Source organism: Gobio gobio (assembly GCF_949357685.1).
Source record: "Gobio gobio genome assembly, chromosome: 15".
In the NCBI taxonomy this organism is placed as follows: Eukaryota; Metazoa; Chordata; class Actinopteri; order Cypriniformes; family Gobionidae; genus Gobio; species Gobio gobio.
In genome coordinates, this window is record NC_137108.1 from 28,471,903 (window position 1) to 28,499,763 (window position 27,861).

The window sequence follows — 27,861 nt, forward strand, 5'->3', positions numbered from 1 at the left end:
TGATTTTTTTTTTTTGTAATTCAACAATGAATGAAAGATATTTCACAATGAAGTTTACAATGTACAGTGGCATTATATAGGTACTTGTGATTTTTGTTTTTATAATTTTAATGAATTTATTTATTTACTCAATGTATCACTTTTAACTACAATCGTCTCTAAAAAATGCTTTATTTTACTAGAAGACAAGCTTTTTGTGATGTAATTAAAGAGATACTTCACCTCAAAATTAAAATTCTGTTATTTACTCACCACCATGTTCTCCAATTCAAGTGAGCAAGCTCCAAAATTGACAAAAAGGCACCATAGAAGCATCAAAAAATAGTTTTAAATCTGGACATATTCCTCACACAAAGCAATTGTATGAATTTGGATGACTTGAAATATAGTGCAGTATGCGCATAAGTAGTATGCGCTACTGTTATGATGTTTTTTGTCATTATTTGTTGATGAATTACACATCACATTGTGTTGTGTTGTAGGGTTAATGGAAATGTCTGTAAAATTACAGGATAATGTCCTGGCAGAAAATTACTACTACATTTTCTGTTTTTATCTTAACATTACATTGCATTTCCTGTAGAGGGCGTTAAATATATGGCCAACAACTAAATGTGCAGGTGTGTTACCTGTGTCATGAATAAAACACGTGTCCATAAGTTAAAATGAACGACAAAAAACAAAGATCAAGAAAATGTTCATTAATTATTCATTAGCTGCGTATCAGTATGTAAATATCCAACCACTGGCGGATCGGTCCTGATTAATGAATAATTCATAAGCTTCTGCAGCAGGATTCATACCCACTGCAGCATGCGCAGGTTCCAAAAAGACAGTCGAGTATTTTCCCCAAGAAAGTATTGTGTCATCTCTTGCTGTTTTTTATTTTCGTGTTTTTTTTTTTTTTTTTTGCATGTATTTTAGTCTTTCCGGTTTTTATCGTTTAATGGCGCGAGCTGTCACAAACTTAGGTGAGAAAATATCTGCAAGGTAGTTTAAGGTAGGTTTCCATAGCAACCTCGATATTCTTGCACGAGTTTCTTCATGTGTATCGTTTTACAAGTTGGCCCGTTTGTTTTGATGCACAGCCATAGCAAGGCTACAGGCAAAACGTGGGAGGGGATGCGAAGAGGGAGGGCGAGAGAGAGATAGAGAGAGAGGGGACAGAGGCGAGGATGGGAGGAGAGACGAGAGAACGAGAGAGAAAACCGTTCAGCCACTGGCCTTCGCCAGAGTGCTTAATATTCAATGACCTGTGATCCAAACTCACGCAGGGGACGTCAAAACAACAGTGGTTTAATCATCTCAAAGAAGGAAGCACGGGGCGAAGTGAACTACTGCTCTTGCACTCGAAGCAAGCGCTTGCCATTGGCCATTTTCGAACTTTTTGCTTTTAAGAATTCACTCCCAAAGTCGGGATGGAACGGCGTCTTGTATCGTATGCAAATACGTCTGCTGACGTAGTTGATCATGTGGGTTTTGGCGTAGATCCCCCTGTGATCGCCAATTTTTTTCGGCTGTTGTCTTTAGGATTCGGTAGAATCATTACAATCGTACGCTTCTATTGGCAGTACACGTGGAAAAGTACGCAATTTTGGACCCTAGCTGTCATTAATCTCACATCCCAGCGTTTTCCGTTTGTGGCGAGCAGGTAAGAATGGCTGAATTATTTGTGTCGGTTGGAAAATTAGCAAACAAACCTTAAAGTTGCGGGCGCGTTTGAATACACACAATAAGTAGTGGACTGAAATATGCTGTAAAGTGCTTCTGATGGCAGATGTTTATTTCAGCTGAACTTTGTTTGCCCAAGGCATATAGTAGAAAGTGAGCGCCAGAATAACCGCATCGACCTGACCCTATAACCTCAGTTTTAACGTTTCCAGCGCTGTGATTTGGCGTGGCTCGCGGAAAGTTTCATAGAATGGTTAAAGTTAAGCGGTAATGGGCGCGAGAACATGTCTACTTCTCTGCTGTCGAAATAAGCAGCAAAATATGGCTACCAATGTCGACATGGCGTTACGTCGGTCCAAGTGTTTTTTATTGGAGTCTGTTCTGCCTCATTAAAACCCTCTTCTCCATTGTAAACCACATTAGGAATGATATTTCGAACTAAGAATGGTTAATTCATGCACTTGTATGAAGTGAGCATGGCACGCAACTACTTTGATTTCGGCTTGGTGTCGTATGATGTAGGCAGTGGTGACGCCTTCCACGACCATACTGCATGGCACACGCATCAGACGCGAGCCACATTGCAGCACTGTGTTCACATCTGTGATAGTTCCCAAAATGCTCGCATCCACAGCACACTACTAGAGGGCCATAACACCCTGTATAGTGCATTTCTGAAAGCCGAGTATACTAATCAAAAAGTGAGTTGTTTTAAAATTCTTAATATAGCATGCGATTGATGTACCGTAACCCATCTCGGCGAATATTCCTAGGACTTATCAGGTGATTCAAGTGTGTGAAACGAAAGGCCTACACGTGATATTTGCTTCTGTGTCCAGTCAGATGAAATTCCAAATTATGTACAGAGACCGATCTCCCATCTGTCAGTCACCCTTGGCTGTTTACTTGTGACCAGCAGGTCTTTCCTACTTTACCAGGTAGTCTGATGTAGCTGGAAAATCACTTTTAGAATATTTATAAGGTTTAGTAGGTGTTTTGGAAAAAGAACCAGCATTTTTATAAGATGGTTTCCTTGAGTTTAAATAGTCAAATTGAAGAGAGAAGGGCATCTGCATCTTTAGGTCTTGCTGCAACTTCCATGGTGCCTCTAAAACATCATATGTAAATAGTTTTTCTTAATCTAATCATATTTGTCCTTCCTTTGAATCTCATATTACACTGCTTGTTTTTTCACCACATGCTTCCAACATATCATGGATATTATAATTAGATGTTTTATTTAGTTTTTCAGCATGAGAGAAAATCACGTGTGTTGCTCTGGTTTATTGACTAGTCCTAAATAAGTTACTTGATGATCAATTAGTACCATGTTTCACTATGTTGTTTATTAATCTGATTAGATATTTGTCTTAACTTAGAAATTGGCTCAGAACTCAACAGAATATTTTTAATATACACACACTCAGGAAACAGCTATTCTTGTGTGTTCGTAGGTGTTTTTCCCATTGGGCTCACTGAAGGGCATTCTGATACAATTTCATTATCATCACAAGTTTATTCTGCATTTATACCATTTTGAAAGAACTAAACATTCTCACTCCGCCTGGCAAAAATAGACTTGCGTTCACCTTGTGGGCCAAAGTGTGGAAACCTCTCCCGTTACAAATGTTTATTCATGGGACCAAGACTAAGACAACTTTTGCGAAGTAGTGACGTGTATCATCAAAAGTACAACTCTGCTTGAGTTGCTCTGGTGCAAAATGCGGTTTGTGCCAGGTGACTGGCTGGATTCAAAATGGCTGCCCGCGTTCGTGAGGAGCTGACGTCTTTGAGGAGGTGGTTGCTGCTGCCTCTGCCTCGTAGCTCGTGCTGTCGGTGACTAAGCCGACAGTCGCTGATGTCACAGCCGTGGGCTGGGCTCCTTTGAAAGCTGTGTTCTCTGTCAGTGCTGGTGGTGACTCCACTGAAAGCAGAGCCTCTTTGTGAGGGAGTCTGGCCTCACATTGGAGCCAGGTTATTTATTAGTCATCACTACTAAAGCTATTAATTTCGTTCTGCATTCATGTCCTGGAAGAGAGAGTCAAAACTGATGTGTGCTACCAGCTGAAGTTGCAGTTCAAGGTGGCATACTATCCTGCTCTCTTTTCTTATAAGACTGCTGCATAATGAGCACAGCAAATCATGATTCATCACTATGCATGATCATATTCATGTTATATCTTGCAGTCAAACTCGTATATAATTATGATTATTCAATGTTGAGTGAAAGCAGCTGGGCTTCAATGCAGATGTGCCTCAGCATAGCAGATTCTTACTTGAACTAAAGAAAATAAAACAATCAGTCTGAGAAGGTTGTTTTCTTGACTGGGGGAAAGGGTTCAACTTTTTGCAGTCGCTCGCTGTTGAGCAGCCTCTCTGTTGCCAATATTCTGCCCTACTTTTACAGTCGTGACCCAGCTTTTTGGAGGTAATGGAGAGACTGCAAAACTGTACTGTACTGACCATAATATAGTAGAAGGATAAATATTTCTAACAAATCACAGAAGAGTGTTGTTTGTGTGTGTGTGTGTGTGTGTGTGTGTGTGTGTGTGTGTGTGTGTGTGTGTGTGTGTGTGCAAGCTTCGCTTGATTCAAGCAGCTACATTTTGAAGTCTGTCAATCCTCAGCTGACTTGAACTACATCCACCTTGTGTCTGAGCTGGTGTAATAATTTTTAGATCAGCTGAACTGTTATAAAAACTGTGAAAGATGGTGTTGCTCCTTCAGGGACATGACAATGTTTAGTTTGTTCATGCTTGTTAACAGTCTTATCAATCCACTGACCTGTAACTTGCAGTGTATGGAGAAAAGAAAATAAGGGCCTGCAGTCAACAATATCTGTCAGGAGGAGTGTCACTCGGTCTGTTCTTAGTTTGGAGGGAAAGTTTATTATTTTTGAATCAGTGCCTCTAAGGCCTTTTTAAAAATGTTGGCATTTAGATGAACTTCTAGATAACAATTCCGCTGTTCTTTTTTTATAGGTGAAAAAAAGCTGGGTAAAAAAAGGTGGCAGAGGAGGAAAACCTGCCACATAGGACCTTACAGATATTGTGCTCTAAAAGGCAAGACCATCATTGACAGGTGGGTTGCTAATTTAAAAATATTTGTGGTGATGGTACAGTGATATGCTCAGTCCAAACTGAGCATAACTGGGATGTTTGTATTGCAGAGATTAATCATGCCTCTAGTGCCCTCATTCACACAACTTGAATAATTCAGTCATACTATGTAATTTAGTTTTCTTCCTTTAGAGGATTTCAGACTTTGGGAGGGACAGATTATGGCTTGGGATATGCTTGTACTAATGAAAAGAGAGTCCATTTTAATGCAAAATTATAACATCAAAGCTGAAGAAGTGACCCACTCCTTATGTCTCTTTCAGGCATCTCACTTATTTTTCAGTCCCCCCCCCCCACAATGCTACTAACACCTCTGCGTGCCTGATAGCAGTGGTGTACACTGAAAGTTTCAGACCTCTCCAATTCAAAAATTTCTAGTGACTGATCACATCTACATTTTTCAATTGGCCTAATTGAATTTCTGTGAATTGAATTTTTTTCAATTGTGGCAACAGTCTGCTAACATTGTCTCAATCAGAAATATGTTTAACCAATTGAAGATGTTAGTTTACCAAACTGTGTTGTTGGTCCAATTAAATATTTTATATTGTAGTAGCAATTTATTTATTTAGCAGTTTATTTCTCACTGTCCCAAAAGAAAAAAAAATATGAAAAACATACATTAAGCAAAATACAGAACTCAGACAACAGGTTTGACACTTAATTAACAAATCAGTTCCAACACAGGATATTTGGTGAAAATGCCTTGTTTTTAATAAGGAAAAACGCTGAATGCATTCAAGAAGTCTTCTGCATAACAGGATTTTGATGATGTGGTGAAGAAAACTTTCCAAAGCGGCACTGCATAGGTTAAAAATCTGCCTAGGTTTAACATTAATCACAAAGTTCCCCTTTATCTGGCGAGTGACAGAACAGAAGTTACTTAATTTTAGAATGTGGATGACACTTGTGTCAGTCAATGTAGATTTTGCTCTATCATTTATTTTGTGGTATGTAAATATTTCCAGCTTTCAGAACTGCTTTAAGCTACTGACACAAGCGATACTAAAAATTAATGGATGAATAAGAAAATCACGAGCTTGACGTGTTTGATATTAAAAGGCAATAAACCCCGAAAGATGCGGACGCCAAATGCAATCTAACGTCACTGTTCAGCGGTCGCATGGTGCACATATCCACACAAATGACTTATTACTTGTTATTTTATACAAAATAAAACTATTGGCTACCATCAGATAATTATGTGGTAACCTGGAAAACATTATCATGATACCAATTAATTCATGAACTCGCGATTCTACAAAATGCCTTTTAAACTTCATCCTAACTTGTGACAATGAATATCTGTATTTTCTTGGGAATGTTTTGTTTCGGCCTTCAGCACCAGCTGGTTTGGCTCCGCTCGCTCTCCCGCGCATCCACATTTGAATGGATTTAATTTATACTTTTTTTTTACAGAGTAACAGCTCACTACCAGTTACAAAAGACACTGTAAAAGTATGTCAACAGCAGTGTTGCCACAGTTACTTTGAAAAAGTAACTTAGTTACTTTACAGATTACTTGATTTTAAAAGTAACTAAGTTAGATTACAAGTTACTTTATTAGTTACATTCATCAGTTGCCGACAACACCTCTGCAGCCTCAACATAAAAATGACAACCGTTTTTGCCAACACTTTATTGGAAGTGCATTTTTAACTGTAACGTCAACAATGTATCTCCTGAAATTGTATCTCCAAAAACAATATTTTGACTAATTTTATAAAATCTAAACATGTTAATGAAAAGGTACAAATTACTTTCTGTTCTTATTAAATACATTTATGAAAAACAATTTATATTTATATATGAGTGTAAATAATTATATGGGCCTACACAAATAATATAAAATTACAAGATTTATAGTTTATTGTAAACATAATGTGCAGCTCTGTAAAGGGACAACAAATATATGATCGATACGTGAGAACAATATATTTTTTAATAATCTTTAAGTGCACAAAACGATGAAAATATATGAAACGCTTCAAAACAGAGCGGCAACAAAGCGCTTATGCGCATCCCAAGGACAGAATGATGCGCTTAAAGCAACATGGAGTCAGAGGGCGCAGTGCAGCGCGAGTGCACATTGAAAAGTTCACGGCATAAAGAGAAGATGAGCGTTGAGCGCACAAATCCTAGTCTACTATGTAACCTATATCGGTCCAAACAGTCACTGATTATTTGTTTCTTCACAGTTTTAAATTCCGGTTATTGTCCGTGTGATGTTAATTAATAGTCCTTGTGTTGTCACCCGGTAGCGAGCACAACATCGTTCAGAAACCGCTAGATAAACTCCAGGAAGATAAATTATTTTATCAACATATCAAGTATTATAACGGGAATATATCATATTGGACTGGAGTGAGCTCCGTTTTGCTGAACGGAGAATGATTGACAGCTACAGCGGAGGAAAGACATTCAGCTATGGAATGGCTTTAGATGACTTTGTAGGCTACTAGCAAATCATAATATACTAATAATGATTGCTGAAGGATAATGTGACAATATATATTTCTGATGATTATTTAATTATCACGACATGCCTAATCTGAGCAAGTGACTGCCTGTCTTGACAGACGGAGGCGGCACAAAATTTGACGGAGGCGGCCGCCTCGTAATTCTCTATGCAGGAAAAACCCTGCTGAGACTCAACAAGAAAGCAAAAATATATATATTTTTTTCTAAGGAAAATGACAAAAAATAGTAACTCACAGTGACTTGGATAAATTACTTTAATCTGATTACTGGTTTGGAAATAGTAACGCGTTAGATTACTCGTTACTGGAAAAAAGTAGTCAGATTAGAGTAACGCGTTACTAAGTAACGCGTTACTGGCATCACTGGTCGACAGACAATTCTAGTTGCATTTTCCATCAATTCATTTCTTAAATTATCCCCTGACTATGTTCTGCCCCGCCATCTAGTGGCAATTTTTTTTTAGGCCCGATGCCAAATTTACTTGCCGACCCCTGGTGTAAAGTATTTGAGTAAATATAATTAGTTATTGTGCTTAAGTATCTGTTTGACTACTTTGTAGTTTTACTGATTATCGAAGATATTAGCAACTTTTACTCTCTGCTTGATTACATTTTTGAGTACTCTTCACTCCATTACATTTGTTAAAACTAATGCAATTACTCTTAATATTTTTGCATTGCTTCTAAATTTTTCTGCAGTTAATTTCTGCTACAGAAGTGATATCACCGTCTACAGGACATTGAAGGTACTATATCTTGTGCTTTTTGCCCTTCTTCACCCAAACTTGTCAACAAGGCTGCTTGACGCGATTGTATGTGCATTAGCAGGTAGTTGTGAATCGCTTCTGTTTCATATATCAGATGCACATCCAGTGCAAGTAGGCATTGACTAGTTAATTTTATTTGAGTTATGAAGATCACTTTTTGAAGGATATTGGTTTATTTGGCACTTGAGCTTTAAGTGTTTGTAGATGTTTAAGAGGCTGTTGTCAACATTGATTTATTGCAATTTTGAGGTGTTCAGTTTTTCACTTTAGAAAATAAACGTGATTGCTCTCCTCACAAATCAACTGTTTCTTGTCTCTTAGCTGTCAGTTTCACAGACAAGTTTTAAGCTGTTTTAACTGAAAGAAACTTGTATCTTAAAATGTCAGTGCTATTGTTTTGTCTCAATCCAGGCCTAAGACTTACTTTTAAGGTATCTGTACTTTTACTCAAGAATGGTTTTTAGGTACTCTTTACACCTCTGCCAGATGGTTGGTGTGACCACCATTTGCCTCACACAGTGCAACACTTCTCCTTCGCATAGAGTTGATCAGGTTGTTGATAGTGGCCTGTGGAATGTTGGTCCACTCTTCTTCAATGGCTGTGTGAAGTTGCTGGATATTGGCAGGAACTGGAACATGCTGTCGTATACGCCGATCCAGAGCATCCCAAACAATGTCCGGTGAGTGTGCCATGCAAGAACTGGGATGTTTTCAGCTTCCAGGAATTGTGTACAGATCCTTGCAACATGGGGCTGTGCATTAACATGCTGCAACATGAGGGGATGGTCATGGATGAATGGCGCAAAAATAAGCCTCACTGCATCTCTTTGCATTCAAAATGCACCTGTGTTCGTTGTCCATAACATACACCTGCCCATACCATAACCCCTGAAGTTGGGCATTGCCCACTGAAGTCGGTTACGACGACGAACTGCAGTCAGGTCGAGACCCTAATGAGGACGACGAGCATGCAGATGAGCTGAATCCCTGAGACGGTTTCTGACAGTTTGTGCAGAAATTCTCTGGTTATGCAACCCGATTGTTGCAGTGGCTGGTCTCAGATGGTCTTGGAGATGAAGATGCTTGATCTGGAGGTCCTGGGCTGGTGCTAAGGCACACCTGGCAATAATCATGCTGTTTAATCAGCATATTGATATGCCACACCTGTGAGGTGGATGGATTATCTCGGCAAAGGAGAAGTGCTCACTAACACAGATTTAGGCCTAGTCCACACGTACACAGGTATTTTTATAACCTGAGTTTTTCCTCCTCCGTTTTAAAAAACAATCGCGTCCACTCAAGCACGGTTTAAAAAAAATCTGTCTACATGTAAACGCAAAACCGTGCTATGATTGGCTGCCTGATTTCCACATGGGTCCCAATGGGATGTAGCCTGACAAGCCAGACCCACATCAAGATGTTGGGTCTGGAAACTCACCATTGACAGGGCTCAATCCGAGGGGCGGGATAAACGGTTTTCTTTCAAATTCCCTCTGCATGCAATTGGATAGCGACATGAGCGCCACAACCAACCAGAGCGAAGAAGAAGGTGAAGCCGAGCTAACGTTAGTTGATAGACTTTCGCCGTATCCGGTAGGCAACTTCGAACATATCATCTTTTCTTAAGAATGACTTCAGTGCTTAACTCCAAGTCTTCCAGAGTAGCGGCCAAAGCCGATTCAAAAGACTGCTGTTCGTCAGCTTTGTTTTACGAGTAGCACGCAGAACCTCCACAACTCTGCCGTGACATGCCGTCATTAAGCCCGTCCACCGACTCTACACACGCTGTGATTGGCAGGACCAGAGTTTGGTTTTTCCAGCTCTTAGGTCTACCGAGAGTTTCTAGACTACACTCGCGGCAAAATAAATTTTCTGCCGCTAGGGTGCGTCTAGATTTCTAGGCTAAATGGGATGCCATGGGCTCAGTGAAACCCTTCTACAAGTTTACTTTGGACTCAGTGACAGGTAACTGTACACCGGAGCAGTGCCCAAGTGGACTGAAGCTTCACACACTTGCCTTACTTTGTTGTATTATTGCATTCTGGTGCCTCTGTTCTGCAATACAATGAGATAACTGTGCATGTATCCTGTATACATGTGATAAGCGCTGTTAGCAGAGTTATTAAAAGCTACGTCCGCCATTGCATAGACTCCACTCATGTAAACAAAAGCGATAATGGCGCACAATCTAACGTCAAACAAAGGAGAGAACGGCGCACACTTCGACTTAACAAGCCGAAATCTCCGGTTTCACCATCCACACGACAACGCTGTAACTGGAGTTTCTAAAAATCTTCACCCTGGCTGGAGTTTTCAAAAAAGTCCGGTTTCAGTAACCGGATACAGCGTTTGCGTGTGGACGAACAGCCAAACCGCGTAAAAAAAGCTGCGGTTTTGAAAATACCCGTGTTCGTGTGGACAGGGCCTTAGACAGATTTGTGAACAATATTTGAGAGAAATTGGCCTTTTGTGTACATAGAAAAAGTCTCAGATCTTTTACTTTAGCTCATGAAAAATGGGGGCAAAAACAAAAGTTTATAATTTTGAACACACACACACAGCTCTGGAAAAAATTAAGAGACCACTTAACATTGAGAAATCGTGGTTAGGTTTTCTCATGGTTTTAGGGTCACGGTTTTGTACGATTTGGTATGTGCTATGTTCAGGGGGAAAAAGAACTTCTGTGAAATAAAAATAAAGAAAATTGTGCAACCGCACTAATAAATACAAAAGAGCAAAGATACAAATAATATAAACAGTGCTTTTCAGGTATTTAACAGTAGTTTTTAGATTCAAAATAATGAATAATCAAAAGTAAAACAACATTGCATATCTTCTCTGTAGAAATTAAATAAAGCTTAAAGTTACAAAAGCTATTCAGTCAAGAGCAGTGAGTGATTTCCTTGCCTTTTGTTGTTTAATTAACATTAAAAACACAGACTGCAGGAATATATAATCACATATACACACACGCACAAAGATCTCAAAATGATTTGGTTAGATGCAAATGACCTACGGTTGCATCGATATTAAAATTATGTCTGATAAGTGCTGACGTAAAAATGGTAGGCTATATTTTGTCTAAACCAATACTATAAAATAAAAATCAATTCAAATAAAAAAAATAAAGTGAATTAAGACCTCACAACATTATAATTTACTTTATTTTGATATTTGCTGGATTAACAGTGTAAAATTATTAAATTATTAATATTTTTAAAGATTAACTTTGAGTGTTAAATGATTGCAAAAATAATCTAAATGTGAAAATAGGGGGAAATGATTGTTTTTTACCATGATCAATATCGACTGATACTGAGCAAATAATAATAATGGTTATTAATAATAATAAATAATAATAATAAGCCTGTAATAATGACAGATTATGGTAGCAATGTATTGTGCATCCTTAAAAATAGCTCATGTCAGCTATATGGCATTCATTGCATGACAAGACAATTGTGATTTTAATTTCTCGTTCACATCAGCATTTTGGAATGCATTAGATCAGATGAGGAAATCTATAAACAAAAAGAGACCCAAGTTCATTCACAGTCAGTTTTCTACCTCCCACTCCCAGTTTTCTTCGCATCCCTAAAATGGTTGTGTTGGTGTCATTGTGGAGTCATGCAGAGCTTTAGATCTTAGTGTGATCTGTTATTCAACCCTCTTGTGTGTTGTGACTCAAACTCACAGATGGATGACAGCACTGATTGGTGTCCAGTGGTATGAGTCTGATAAACCATATCAGAGGCGTAGAATCTGTCAAAATGTCTTTTTGTTGCTGTTGTTGTTTTAGGAGTTTTTCAGACAAAGCAGAGAAGACAAATGTTGCCATTCATTTCCGAACTGTTGTATAAATGTTATCAAGTCATCAGATCAATAGTGGCTCTTTAGAATTATTAAAACCTGTTTAATGTTGATCTAAGAAAACATTTGCCAGTGAATGTAGTGTATATACACAGTCATGTTAACCAGCCGGTGTTACCGGATTAGTGTTTTATTTAACAAAGTATTTCATCCGAAGCTCATCGACGCAGTGCTCACACATGACCCTGATCTCTTGATCCTCAGTGTGACCCTTTCTATGAGTATTTCATAACTCTCTGGGACAGCAGCCATATAAGTTAATGGTCGGCCACAGAGATTTGGTATCTTTTGAAGACACTGTATGTTGCTGTGCAGCCAGGCCTTCACAGATGGCTTCAGCGGTAATGTCATGCCCTCTCTGTCTCTGGTTACTTAGTCAAAATGAAGCATGGTTTTCCCTGCATAATAGTGCCCAGTTTCAAATTGCTTCACTGTGATTTGTAAAAATCCTTTGTTTTGTGTTGTTTTTATTGGTAATTGATTTCAGATCATGTTCTTCTGAATGACACTTTTTTGGCCTCTTTGGTCACAGAAAGAGTCCCTCTTTTGTCTAACTACACAAGGAAATTTCAACAAATAGGGTGTAGTTAGGGTGTCCCATTTTTCAAACCTTTTTTCAAAGCATAGAGGAAGAGTTTATTTTATAGTAAGTAGACATGTTAAACAATAGGTTATTTAAAATGAGAGTAACCTAGCATAAAAAGTATGTGGTTTTGCATCAAATGTCTGTACAAATAGTGATTTAGGCCTTTAACTGTATCTAACAATTAAAATCATACAACTGTCGTTTTGTCATAATCACAAATTAAATAAAATTAATTTAAAGCTGCAGTCTGTAACTTTTTGCACTCTAGCGGTTAATAAACAGAACTGCATGCGTCTTGCGGAAGAACATTGCAGCCGGAGCTACTTCTCTCTGTTCATGTCTATGGCGAGTCACGCAGGGACTGTGCTCCTCCACAGCGGTTCCTACCAGACCGGTCTGAAATAGTCCCAATATAAACACTTATTATAAGTGTACCATAATGATTAAGGGTAAGACAAAAACAAGGTTTGAAAAATGGATTCATGTTTTACATTCTCGTTATATCATTTTTGTAAATCTTGAACACAAAAAAAGTTACGGACAGCTGCTTTAAAGCTAAATCAAAGCTATCAGTGAATAATTATATTTCATAAAAGGATAATATTTAGCTGTATCCCATTTTTTTGTGTGCAACCCTGGCAATGCATTTTTTTTGTCCCAATTACATACTAGTCCCTACTGACTAACGGTGTGTTCACACCGGACGCGAATGATTTACATGTTAAGTCAATGCAAAGACGCGTATAGACATTCTGCGGTGCAATTCGGGCAAATGACACGGCGCGAATTGAGCGTTTGACGCGTGATTCGCGCAAATTGAAAAATCTGAACTTTGGCGGATATTCGCACCGCGTTAACCAATCAGGAGCTTGCCCTAGTAGTGACAACAATAGGTGCATTTACATGGAGCACTGTAATCGGTTTAAAAGTCCAATCCAAATGAAAATGCTCCATATAAACACCTCAATCGGAGTAAAAATGGCCAAACCGAATGAAATTGTAATCGGTTTGAGAGGGGTGGGATAAACCTTTCCATGAACCGATCAAATGAAAAATTCCTCCATGTAAACGACCTGATCCGATTACTTTGAGTGCATGTCTTTCTGTGAAGTGATATATAGTGCACGCGCCTCCACAACTGAAGAGCGCGCGCCGCGCTCACACCAGGCTAATGTTGACGAGAGGAAAGTTAATTATTCTGAGGTATTAAACTTTTTATTTCGTAACATGTTATGAACATGATGTTGGAATAATGACACAGATAGGGCTGAAACGATTCATCGAGTTACTCGATTAACTCGATTACAAAAATTCCTCGAGGCAAAAATTCTGCCTCGAAGCCTCGTTAAATTCCTATGACGCGCACTATACGCGCAGGGATCTGATTCACACGGACGGCTGTTAAATGTTCAGGAAGCACACCATAGCGCATGATACATTTTGAATTTAGTTTAGATTCTAGATGCCCAGAATCACTATAGTAACTGCATGTTTTACACAGTTTATGTAAGTTGATTACCGTTCTTATAGCTGCCACACACACACACACACAGACACACACACACACACACACGGCGCGCGCAAGACCCGAAGCCAGATTGCTTTCACTTTTGTCCTCATAAAGTTTGTCAATTAAATGCTTTTAAAGCCTTGCCAGTTTGAACATTGAAGCGAAGGTGCACTATTCAAAAACAACAATACGGAAAACTTATCCGTTCAGTGCTCAGCTTTTTTCTCTGACACCGAGCCGAGCCGTGTCGGGTCTTTGACAACGAGCGCGCGCCCTGAAGGCAGACCTCTTTTCACGTGAAGATCGCGCGCGGAGAGCTGTGCAGAAACGCAGTGTCAACGCCGTCCTGTGACTAAAGTAAAGTCACTAAAGTAGCTTAGAAACTCAACTCAACCGTTATAGGCATACATTTGAATACCTTTGAAGTAAGTACAAACCACAGCTTCATAATGAATAGAGACGATATGAGTAATTCACACACACAATCACTCTCTCATTAATGCATCCAAATAAATGTAATGTAGGTCTACTACTGTGTTAATGTATCTGTATCTGATGTACAACAAACATAAATCTGCCCCATACATAGACAATAACTGCTGAAAGTGAACCGTTTCCTTCAAGTATTTTAAAATCACAAAGAAATGCACTTTTTGCATTTGTTGGAAAAATTCCAACTTTAATAGTAGAAAATCAGTAACACACACACACACCCATGCATCCTCCTCTCTCTCACGCCAGTCAGACCAATCGTGGCAATGCATCACATATGCTTAAACTTTTATGTAGCCACGCAACAATAATTTCAGCACTCACTGTATACACCGGGACGCAATTTTTTTTTGAACGGATGCTTCACCTAAAATGCACCGCAATGCAAGTGATGCAAGCCAAATGCAGCGTTCTATTGAAAATTAATGTATGTATTTCTGCTGTACCAAACTGCAATGAAGCCTCACGCTCACACACACACACACACACACACACACACACAGGTTGCTAGGTTACCATAACAAATAGGCTCACCCCAGAAATTATATATTATTTGTTAGTACCCTAATGGTAGGTGTAGAAATCTACATAAAAGATATTTACTTTGATGTCAGGGCTAGATTACAGCATGAAACCTGTTGTGCATATTAATAAATTAAATTGCTTTTCCTCTTCATTTTCGTTATGCATTATTTGTTTTGGTTGTTTAAAAACTGAATTGTTTTATCTAGGGCTGTAATCTCCCAGTCGATTAGTCGATTATTGGTCGATACGTTCTGGCTCGACCAAAATTTTGATTGGTTGATTTTTTTGCAGCGTTCATTTAATTAGTTTTTGCCGCGTTCATTTAATCAGTTTTGCTGCGCCGCGTTCATTTAATCAGGTGGAAAGCACTAATTGCTAATGGGGGTGTTTTCAGAGCATCCCTGTTTCACAGGTATCAGTCTGGCTTCAGAACACCCCCATTGTTTTCACTTCTTTTGGATTAGCCCAACCAACTGGCGAAGAGAAGTCTCTCGCCGGTCCTTTTTTTTTTTCATTCCCCGCTGGCTGAAACGCACGCCCATAGCGGTAAACTTGAGGAACGGCCATCAACATACACATGAGGGGAAGCGTCACAACACCACGCTTCAGTCGTGCCGCAAAAGTGGATCTGTACTGTCCGTTTTGCCGCGTTCATTTCATCAGTTTTGCCGCGTTCATTTCATCAGTTTTGCCGCGCCGCGTTCATTTCATCAGGTGGAAAGCACTAATTGCTAATGGGGGTGTATTCAGAGCACCCGTGTTTCACAGGTAACAGTCTGTCTTCAAAACACCCCCATTGTTTTCACTTTTGGATTGGCTCAACCCACTGGAGAAGAGAGACAGATTGAAGAAGGCTAGTTTTCTGTAACTTATTATTTATTTAATTGTGAGAGCGTTTTTTCTGCTCTTGATCTGGCTTGTTTAATAAATATTCATTTTTTATTAAAGTGGACGTGCCTTTTGTGTTTAAGAGTAAAAGCTTTAAGTTAATAGTCTATTCGTGTCTCAGCCGCGAAGCTGAGCTCAGCTGATCCTATGTTCGAGCTGCACAGAGCGGCTGAAATTTTACTGTCTGTCAGTTATTATAATACATATGACAAAAACAATTGTCTAAATTATGTTGCATATTCCTCAAAAGTTCTTGTGATGATATCTAGTTGACAATAGTACTATATTTTGGGAAATCATAGGCTATGATATTGCGCAGGTGCACGTGATGCAACGCTGTCAGAGCTGACAGACTCGTGTGTCAGACTCATTTCAGTGCAAAATAATCAGCTCAAAAACTATTTAATATACTGCAAATAGCCTACTAGTTTTTTATGTTTATTTATAATTCATTTATGCAGACAACAAGGCTACCAAGTACTGCGCACAGTGCGCAGCTAATTAATTTAACTTTTTTTTCCTAACGTCATTTTTAGTCGAAAATTTCAGGACTTCAGTCGACCAAGATTGTCTTTGGTTGATTACAGCCCTAGTTTTATTCGATTAATCGATCGATTAAGTGCTAGATTAATCGATTACAAAAAGAATCGATAGCTGCAGCCCTAGACACAGACATAGCCTGGCTACACCATCTCATCTTGACAGCTTTTGTCCTAGGCTTCAACTGCGCCTGACTGAAGAATTACTTTTTCTGAGGTGATTCTAACACTTTACAACAAATAATAAATAGCTTTTATAAAACTGTATAAGTCCCTGTGGCCGTTGCAATGGCAACTCTCAACGGGGAACATTCAAGCTGCTGGAGAGGACGTGTCGACATTTTGTTTCTCGTAAGTTAGATATAAAAAAAAAATTTAAACAACTGCTTCAAATTGGTTAAATAACATTACCCACAGTCTACTTTAATTACTTTTGTTAATATTTATACCTTTGTGATTATGGTATCTTTCCTTAATCATCTGAAATATCTATGCATTTACTAGTAATGATGCGGAGCACGTCTTGAATGCTTTCATTCTTGTTTCACCGTACATCCTATGTTTTTATTAATAATTTGGGTGCATTTTATAGTTAATTTTGTGTTTTTCAAAATAAATGAATTGAATTAATTTTGATTCCGCATTCATCATTCACAGCTGTTGAAATAGCCATTGTATTAAATTAGTTTAGTATTATGTCCGCCCACAGAAAAATAAATAAATATAAAAATTACCAACACAGAACTATTGATCCACGATACTAACGTTACGAATCTGATGCCGCAGACATGTCTCAAAATGATTCCGACTGAAAGTCAGCACATGTAAACACCAGATCGGTGTAGAAAACGTCTCATGATAACATTAAATGGAATGAAACACAACCCAGTCTCTTTTTGTTAAATGTTTATGTATGATCAATAATACAAAAGTATAAGTAAAAGGTATAATAAACTATACATGAAATAAAGCAAACAATTCAGTCAAACATACAAAGTCAGTGCTAGTAGGCTACAACGGTAACGTAAAGTTAAATAGCCTAAAAATAAAAAAGTAATGAAACTTCACTTTGCCCTCAGCCTAAACGATTTGCCAGGGAACAAATTATAGACCCATGAGGCCAAAGGTCGCCCGTTACATATATACAAGACGAATTACAGCTTGAGACACCACATAGACATCAGAGCCAGCGGCAAATGTCTGAAGGACTAGCCGAGGAAAGTCTACTCTCGCCGGGGTTAACGAGCGCAGGGCGCCGCTGATCGTCTGGATCTCACAACTCCGAAAACGGCAGATAAAATTTTCAAATAGGCACTCTTTTTATAAATAAACCACAGATTTTAGCTTTAAACAACTACATTATCGCCTGAAAGTCTTAAAACTAAGTTTTGTCACATTAACAGTAGAATTTTAACAAAAAAAGACGTGTAAACACAGCCCATGTCAAACATTTCTCAACGAGACAAACCGCCTGGCAGAAGCCCCTCCCATGACATAAATTCGCGTCTGTTGTGAAGTGAATGTCACCCGCGAATGAAGCGAATTTCATGCGAGAATGAAGCGAGCAAACTCAAAATGTTAAAGCGTCCAACTTCGTGCCATTCGCGTCTGGTGTGAACGCTACATAACAGCACAATTTAAGCTGCTGTTTTTTTTTTTTTTACTCTTTCTGAAATTGATTGTTAATTTAATTGATGCTTCATTTTGAAAAAATTCAACCGTAAGACAGGTAACGGGGTTGAAAAAGATGCAATCTTTTCAAAACGAATAGAAAATATTTTTTCCCTGACTGTCTGAAGTTGACAATCAATGTTTAAGCATCCCCTTACACTAATCGTTTGCTTGGGGGAAAAATAAGACTTCTCATACTAATCTATTTGTGGAAAGTGTCAGGAAATTATGCATTTAATTGCAACCATTTATTTTTGTTTCTGTTCTCAGTATCAACAAGATGCACATGGTAGCATTTTTTTAAGTTTAGTTTTGCTTCCTCTCAATAAGCATAATTAATGCACCCACTCATACTGAATCATGAAAAATGTATCGGCATATACACAAGTATATAAATCTAGAATTAATAGGAGGAATACAATCTCTCAGTGTGGGTTTCACCCCGAAAGAACAGGCTCGGCCAAAAATAGGAATGCGGAACGTTCCTCATCTGGATCTCTGTGGAGAAAATCCCTCCCACCTGCTGCTGGGCCGTTTCCATGGCAACGCATGAGTCCAGCTTTTTCAAGGCCTGTCCCTTGGTACAGTGCTGAAATCACTGAAAGCCTGGACACCTACCCAAAGGACTTTTCCTTACTCGGAGCTCTGTCATTCTACTACTGTAAAACAAGTAATTCCTTCTCACACATCCTCATTTAAACTATTTTTTTCTCTCTTAAACAATGTTTAGGTTTTATTACTACGGCCTTGAAATAGAATATATGGCACTACTGTTTATTTATTAATATTGTTCAGCATCAGGTATCAATCCTGCTGTTTTCAGAGACCTCTGCCACCTCATCCTAATATTCAAAAAGAGTCAGTAGTTCCCACATTTTGAGTCTAAAATTGTTGAAGGGGGTGTGATCTACCAATTACACTCAACACTTTTGTCAGTATTGTCATGAAAAATAGCACTCAGTGTACATCTGTGCAGTGCTGCAGGCTTCTAGAGCCCCATTTGATGAGATTTAAATTAATTCTGCCTCAATCCCAAATTCAGCCCCCCCCCCACTGTGCTCCACAGTATTAACAGAGCTCAGTCTCCGCCCCTTCACAGCGGCTCCGTAGCAACATCCTCTCCTGCAAACATGCATGTCAAAGCATGTGAATCCAAAATTTGTTTTGCAACGAACAGTAGTGTTTTACAGAAACTGTAGTTCATGCTGAACACCACTGCCAGCCTGTGTTAATGGTTTCGTAGTAGTGATGCACCAATGTATTGCCCACTGATATTTATCAGCGTTTTAAAAAAATATATATTTTAACCATATTATAACCATCAGCATTAGTTTTGTCAATTATTTCGATATGTATCGATTAGGGCTGCACAATATATATCAATATTATCGAAATATCGCAAATTTACATTTCACAATGTGCATATCGCAAGGGCACGCAATATCTGAATGATTTTAATAGGCTACTTCAACATAGTGAAAAAGTGAACGTTTTAGGTTGACGCATATAGCAGAGAATAGACTGGGAAACAGACTACAAAAACAACTACTTGCAGTCTCGTGCTGTCTGCTGTCTTGACACACACACACCGAAACGTGCGCACAAGCCGTTCTTTTTTTCGTGTCTTGTTACACACTCAAACTGGCAATGCTTTCTTTTCCCAGAATGAATGTGAAAAACATAAATGGTATCATTCTCAGTTTTTAAATAATTTTAAAAAATATAATTTAAATAGATTTTACACATTTAAAGCAATATCGTATCGCACATGGAATATTGCATTATTTAACACGGATATTGCATATCGCATTTTTCTTCAATATCGCACAGCCCTGGTATCGATACTAGAGATGTTCCGATACGCTTTTCCCCTTCCCGATACCGATTCCGATACCTGCACTCAGGGTATCTGCTGATACCGAGTACTGATCCGATACCTGGGTGTGTATCTGTATTTACAGCTGTATATACTACTAGCCCTGTATGAATTGCTAGAATTATCTTATGGTGTGCTTTAGACTTATCACTTAATAAAACACGAACAAATACACGGTGAACTTACAGTATTTTTATTATCTGACATGCATTTGACAGAAGGGATGGGAATCACAGGTCAACACACGATACGATATCACGTTATTTTGCCCACGATAACAATATATCACGATACCAACGATTCTGTGACAGACGATATATTGCAAGAAAATAACCCACGATATATCACGATATCATTTTGTAAATGGAAAAAAAAGCATCAAAAAAGTAATATGATCATGTATTTAATTTATTAAAACTTCATCTTTTTTTAAATAGCATTAAAGCTACACTGTGTAACTTTTTTTGTTTATTCTTAGCTAAAAACACTTAGTTCTTTCAAAAATATATGTGCTCATTAATGTATATTTACTTCTTTCAAGTAATAAAGTATTCTCGTAAGTTTATAATATGCCATTGAAAATACATACGGGTAATGGGTTCGAATGCGGGTCGCCATGTTGCCCTTCCATCTTGAAAGTACATCAGCCAAAGAGGGACATACCCGTGAATTCAAGCTTCGCCTTTTGCGTTTTAACACTCGATGGCACCATGTTGAATGTGGATGAGGTCGAACTGGAAGCCATATTAATCTTGGACTAAATCGGCCACCGTAGGAGTTAAAACGAAATCGGAATTGAGAGGAAGAGAAACTAATATTCACTGGATGGTCATATACCTTTTAACCGCTAGATGGGGGAAAATATCACACAGTGTAGCTTTAAAGTACAGTACGGGTGCGAGTCGGGTCGGACAAGGGAGAAACACGGGTTTTAAACAGTCACGTGCAAACATATATGCATATATATATATATGTGTATATATATATATATATATATATATATATGCATATATATATGCATATGCATATGCATACATACACACATATACATACACACACACACATAGTAGATGTGTTCCTAAAAAATATATGCATATTTTTAGGAACACATCTACAAAAATATGCCTTACCTGTATTTCAAGTTGATAAAATAATTTCAGATCCATATCAGTTTATTTGTGGCCATGCGGCGCGCCCTCCCAAAAGAATCACAACTGCGCACGCGATCTGCCTACACTGCAGTCGTCGAGATCAGTCGAGATGGATCCTGAGGAGTTGAAGAAAAGATAGCCGCGAATGTGGAACTTCGTCGCTGAGGAAGCACACAGATAACTGTGGTAACAAACCAAGCACAAGCAGTCCTATCGAAAAAGGTAGCTTTGCCTTAATGTCATCTGATAATCTGCAATCTGGGAAGCGCCACCTCAGGAAGTCTGGGGGTACTGCCACTCCGGTAAGCCAAAGCGGTAAACAGCCACAATGTAGACATGAATTTAAATATTTAGTTAAAAAAAATATCGATACTTCGAGCCAGAGTATCGATAACGTCTCGCGGCTGGAAATATCGCAATAAATCGGCATATTGATTTTTTTTTTGTTGTCCCACCCCTATTTGACAATAATATTATTTATTTTTCCTAAAGAACTTCAAATGCAGCCACAAATCTAACACTGCAAACTGAAAAAGGTATTTTAGTTTCACAATATAACTTTATAAAAAACAGTGCAACAAAGAAATGTAGGTATATAAAAAAATTATATATTAATCAGAAAATTCGTGTCCTCATATAATAACCATAGACTGTAAAAACGCGCGCGGCCGCCCGTCATCTACACAGAGACGAAATACTGCTAAACAGCGGACATACTGCTAATGCTTTTTCATTTCTTCTTCGCTGCTCTAAACCATAGATATACATAATAAAGGCTAGATGTCTTACGGCGGAGTCTCTAACGCCACCACTGGCGGCCATCTTGTCACAGGCAAGCTTTCTGATGGGCTCTGTGGTACCTGATGTAAAGGTGAGTGATCTGAACACAAATACTCTTAACTCGCTGAAATCTTGACGGATTTACAAATGGTTTGGTTTCTTACAAACGTTATTAACGTGGCTATAATTCTGGATGCTTGAACAAATTATGACATTTATAACAAACCAAACAGTTTGAAAATCGGTAGAAAATTGAGCAAGTTATGGTTATTTAAAAAGAACATGCACCATTAAAACACAATTTTACGAGTGAGCGAGCCGACTGTGACAAGATGGACGCCAGGTGCGGACGTCGACCTCCATTGGCCAGCAGCGCGGACGAGACATCTAGCCTTTATTATGTATATCTATGCTCTAAACAGTGGTTGCTTGTGGCAACACAGCACAACTTCCTGTGTTTGCAATGCATTCTGAGCAGTGAAGAAAAACCGTGCAGCAGTTAGGCAAAGCTAGCGGTCATAATTAGGTCTTGTTTAAGAAAATGATATTGGATCGGTACATGGGTTCAAGTACTCGCCGATACCGATGCCAGAATTTGTTGTGGAATCGGAGATATTTCCGATACTAGTATCGGAATCGGAACAACTCTGGAACGGTTCAAATTCTCCTGTTCTGCAGTATCGATACACCGATACTAGCTGCGCACTCATACTCTCTCTTCTTTCCGATGGCAAATTGAGACCCACCCGCCTCCTCTCTCCCTCATTCGCTCTGATTGAATCCGTGCATATGCTCTTAAAGTGACAGCAGCCTAATAAACTTGCTGCTGTCTGTCATGCTAATCAAAGAACAAAAGACAAAAGAGAAAATCATTTGCTGCTCTTGACTGAATAACATTTGTAACTTTAAATGTAAGAATTAATCTGTATTTAATTTTTACAATGAAAGCTATCCAGTGTTATTACATTTAGATTTTTGTTGTTGTTGAGATAAACTAGCTAGAATACCTTAATGGATGCGTCTTTGAGCTTTCGTAATTTAAAACATAATTAATTCTAATTTAAATCACAATCTATTCTAATGACACAAGTTCGAATAAGCGAGCAAGTGACAATTATCTATATTGGAATTTGTTGTATTGTGTGTGTGTGTGTGTGTGTGTGTGTGTGTGTGTGTGTGTGTGTGTGTGTGTGTGTGTGTGTGTGTGTGTGTGTGTGTGTGTGTGTGTGTGTGTGTGTGTGTGTGTGTGTGTGTGTGTGTGTGTGTGTGTGTGTGTGTGTGTGTGTGTGTGTGTGTGTGTGTGTGTGTGTGTGTGTGTGTTTGTGTTTGTGTTTTTGCTCTAATATTGAGGTCCTTTCAGTAGTCGGCAGACAGTGTGACAGCCCTTCACTGAAATTCTAAGGTTGTGAAAAGATTTGCCTTTAGCAAAGTCTAAACCACAAGTGCATAACAATCATTCTTTTTTGTAAATAATGACTATTGAGACTTGAGGCCAAGTAATGTTTCTTTTTGAATGGCTTTAAATTGAACACTATTGTGATCATAATAACCTACGTGGTCTCATGCTTCTTATTCTTTATTGGCTGTAAGCCCTTGGCAAACGCTTAAAATTCAGAGTGTGCATGAGTTTTTCCTTTCCGAGTGATATTCATGAGGTAATAAATGTACCGTTTTAGGGTAAATCTTTTGATGCAACCATCGTTTTTCCTCAGTGTAGCTGCTTGTATCCTACATTTATTATTGTTTGTACAGCAGAACCTCTTTTACCAAAATAAGAAGATAGTTAAAAATTGTATCTGTATCATGTTTGATGTACTTTATTCTTTGTTGGCAATGAGCAAAGCAATCCATATAAGTGCTAATAAATTATACAGTCCTGTTTAATTGTTTTTCAATGTGAGTTCAGAAAAGCTGTTTGCATAATAATTAAATGTTAAAATTCTGATTAGTTTTTTCTTCTGTGAACTTTGTCCTTTTTTGGCCTTAGCACAGTTTTCTCAAAAAAAACAAAAAAGATTTGCCAGGGTTACATTATACTTGTGCTCTCATAGTGAGTTGAGGCTGTGATATGAGATGCTCAGGGTCCCATCCATATTTAATCAGTCTCCAATGTACTGAGATCTGCTGAAGGCACCACAGGCCTGAGGAAGGCTATTATTGGACTGGACAAGTTCGGCCTAGCACAGGATGTTTTTCCCCTCCCATCTGGACTGACCGCCATATTGCTGATGACTCTCATTTAATACACAGCACTAGGGTGTGTGTCTGAATGCTTTCATGCAGGAGCCTTAACACTTCATCTTAAATTTGAATGAGGTTCTGGAGTCCTTTGTGAGGATTTTTACACTAAATCAAGCTGGGTTGCACCTGAAGTGACAATTAACAGCTATTTAAAGCTAATACCTTTTGTGTTGATAGACGTCTACCTAATCACATTGCAATGACAAACATTTTATCCTATTTTAGGAGTCTTGGAAAGACTGCATTTTCACATGAAGTAATGAAGTATCTAAAGGCGGTCACACACTAGATGTGACGGGCTCAACCTGCAGTATCCTAAAATTAAAACTCCTTTTCTTTCTTTCTTATTTAATTAAATCTTTGCACATCGCAGCTAATGTTTGTCATCTATCCTGATATGACATTGGGGACTGATTTTCAAGTTCGACCCTGTACAAAATCTTTTTTTTTTTTTTTTTAATCTTGGCAAAAGGGTCATGTATATTGTAGACAATACCTTGTTTATAGCTAATGTTTCAGTAACAAGTTTATCTATTTGTGGTTTGACAGCTCAAATAAAGCCTACTTATTGAGAATCTTTGATTTCTTCATGTCCTGTGTCTGACCTCTTTAAGCACCCCTGTGTTTATGTATAGTTCATGCCTAGATTATACCTTAATTGTAATGCTTGATAATCTGTCCTGTTTAATTTGTATCTTTTCTTCTTTTAAATAGATTGTGTGGTCTGGGATGAAGTCTCATGAAGTCTTCCATTGGAGCTGACATTCACAGTCAGCTGAATCATCCTTTACCGATCCTCCACCAGACAAAGACCTGCCCATTGCTCATCACCAGAGTCCCCCTGCACTGTACCGTCTTACTCCCTGACCATGGCTAGTCGAAGAAAGTCAACAACTCCCTGCATGATCCGACCGGATGACTTGGTGACTGCAGATGATCCAGAAGAAATGGATTCTTCTGTGGATGGGACAGAAGAGAATGGATCATCACATGTGTCTTCTAGTGAGGACTGGACAGATAGGAAGAGTTCTGTGAACTCTATGCCAGAAGCAACAGAGCTGGAGAAACCTGAAGTGAAAACACGACCACAGAGGAAACTCCAGGGAGGCTATGAGTGCAAATACTGTCCCTTTTCCACACAAAACCTCAACGAGTTCAAAGACCATGTTGATTCCAACCACCCCAATGTTATCCTCAACCCGCTTTACTTGTGTGCAGTGTGCAACTTCAACACAAAAAAGTTTGATTCTTTGACCGAACACAATGAGAAGTGCCATCCTGGGGAGAGCAACTTCAAGTTCAAGAGAATTAAGCTAAACAGTCAGACCATTCTAGAACAGACAATCGAAGGTTCAAACTGTGCAGTCATCTATGATACAACCAGCCCTCAGTCGGGAGAGGACTTTACTGCTTTTCCTTCAAGCAGATCCACTACTACTAAGCTGGGTAAGTCCAAAGCAGACAGTTTACGGTTGCAAGACGATGGTCCACTGGATCTCCCGAAAAAGCAAATTACTGCAGTGAATGTGAACGGGACTGTGATAATCCCAGATGCAACACTTAAAGATGGCCTCTCTCATATAATGCCATCTCTGCAACGGCCGCCTAACTACAACTTAGTACCAAAAATCGCCGTCCCTTTGAACACTTCAAAGTACAACCCCTCGTTAGATGGCAACTTGACCCTCATCACCTCCTTCAACAAGTTTCCGTACCCTACTCAAGCAGAGCTCTCTTGGCTCACTGCAGCCTCCAAACACCCCGAAGAACAAATTAAAGTGTGGTTCACTACGCAACGACTAAAACAAGGTATCAGCTGGTCCCCTGAGGAAGTTGAGGAAGCACGAAAGAAAATGTTCAATGGAACGATTCAGCCTGTTCAACAAGCATTCACTGTCTTACCTGCTCAGTTAGCTCAGTCCACTAAAGCTTCACAGCCCCTTATCCAGACCGTCCCTTGCCATGTCCTTGGACAATCTGGCCTAGTGTTGGCATCAGTTGCCAATGGCTCAAATGTGACCAGTTCTCTCACACTAACAGTCGCAAGTCAAATAGCACAGGGTGTCAAGAGGCCCCACACAGCACCACTGGTTGCCCCAGAGATAAAGAGGCCTTCAATAATCCAATCCGTACAGAGTACTCCGAAGTCTGTCTCTCCAACACCAAGTCTTTCTTCGGATTGTGAGAAAACCCCTGATCAAATCAGAGAGCTGACCACTAGCTATGCTCAGTGCCAGTTTCCTGATGATGAAGAAGTGTATCGTCTCATCGAGACGACTGGCCTCTCCTGGGGAGAGATCAAAAAATGGTTCAGCGATCAGCGCCATGGAAACCATAAGGCAGTGCAACAGATTAAAACAGACTTCTCTTCAAAGGACAACCAACCACATAAGCCCGTCGCCACACAGTTTCCACTACTGGAGAGAGTTAAAGGCAAATCCTCTGAGCAAATGAAAAAGTTAGAGGAGAGTTTCCAAAGGACTAGCTTTCCAACCCAGGCTGAGATGGAGCACCTTGTGGCGGACACCAGGCTCTCCAAAAACGAAATCGATTGCTGGTTTACAGAGCGCCGTGCACTACGTGACAACCTGGAGCAAGCCTTGCTCAACTCGATGGGCTCGAAAAGGTTGGAGCATCACCTTCAAAGGGGGACACTGAATGGAGTCCATGAGCAGGACAGCAGAGTCAGGGACTCGCCTCTTCCCATTCTCACATCCTCAGTGTGTCCAGAGGCCATTGACGGCAAGTCCCTCTGCCTTCTTAAAGACGTGTTTGCACAAACCCAGTGGCCCTCACCAGAGGAGTACAACCAACTAGAAATCCAAACAGGGCTAGCTCGTACCGAAATTGTCCGCTGGTTTAAGGACAACAGATCTGCTCTGAAGAATGGAACTTTGGATTGGATGGAGCAATTTCAAAGTCTTGGCAACAAAAGACCGAATGGACAAAGCAGCTTGTTGATCACAGATCAGACACAGAGCGTCCTACAAAGGCACTTTCAAGAAGCAAAGGTACAAAAAGGGGAGGGTTTTGAGAAGCTTGCAGAGCAGCCAAAACTGACCAACCAAGACATAGTAGAATGGTTCACCAGTAAACTGGGTCACAACATGCCTGATATCAGCAAGAGCAAGGAACATGGACAGGGAAGTGTAGATGGTAAGAGGTGGGTTTCCTTGGCAGCTGACATTGAAAGCAAAGACTATGATGCACAGAAAGTGGCACGGGACCTTGAAGTACTGTCAGCAGAACACAGAGTGACGGGATGAAGTTGTAAAGGTAATAGTCTTATTTTATTTTAACTAGCTGGTTGATGTTCTAAATGGAGGAGCAAGAGAGTTGCTTCCACAGAGTAATAGCTGCTTCTCGTGATAATGTAGCCGAAGACACCCAGGATGTCGGCAGTCTGTAATTTAGCCTTTAGAAAAAGTGCCCTTAGCAGGGAGCGAGAGGGCAGAGCCCAAATTTTGTTGGGAAGTAGGCAGTGTCAATTTTTGCTTTTCTTTCAAGCCTCCATCCATAATCTATGTGAGTCAAGTGGCATTTGTTGCTTGTTCTGTTGCAGAAGAAAACAGGCTGCTATGACTGAACTAGATGGGCCTGATGATTAAGGAATGACCTTTGTCGTTGTGTATGGAACCAATGATCTCATATCTGGACTCTGAGGTTATCAGAGACGAGATGGACTGGGAGCATCT

General features: G+C 39.3%; 1 protein-coding gene across 3 annotated transcripts; it reads left to right on the top strand.

Moving 5' to 3' along the window:
- The first annotated feature begins 1,147 nt into the window (after positions 1-1,147).
- zhx2a (zinc fingers and homeoboxes 2a) lies at positions 1,148-27,442 on the top strand. Of its 3 annotated transcripts, XM_079837417.1 has the most exons (4): positions 1,151-1,651; positions 4,653-4,752; positions 7,970-8,016; positions 24,881-27,442. In XM_079837417.1, exon 4 carries the CDS (start codon positions 25,036-25,038, stop codon positions 27,430-27,432), a length of 2,397 nt encoding a protein of 798 aa, XP_079693543.1. In that variant the 5' UTR covers positions 1,151-1,651; positions 4,653-4,752; positions 7,970-8,016; positions 24,881-25,035; the 3' UTR covers positions 27,433-27,442. The 3 variants fall into 3 exon arrangements, with proteins under 3 accessions (XP_079693542.1, XP_079693543.1, XP_079693544.1); XM_079837416.1 differs by lacking the exon at positions 7,970-8,016 and having other exon boundaries at positions 1,148-1,651; XM_079837418.1 differs by lacking the exons at positions 4,653-4,752; positions 7,970-8,016 and having other exon boundaries at positions 1,190-1,651.
- Positions 27,443-27,861: the final 419 nt, after the last annotated feature.

Excerpts from the sequence above, each read along its gene's own strand:
- zhx2a (XM_079837416.1), top strand. The coding sequence starts at position 25,036 with ATGGCTAGTCGAAGAAAGTCAACAACTCCCTGCATGATCCGACCGGAT.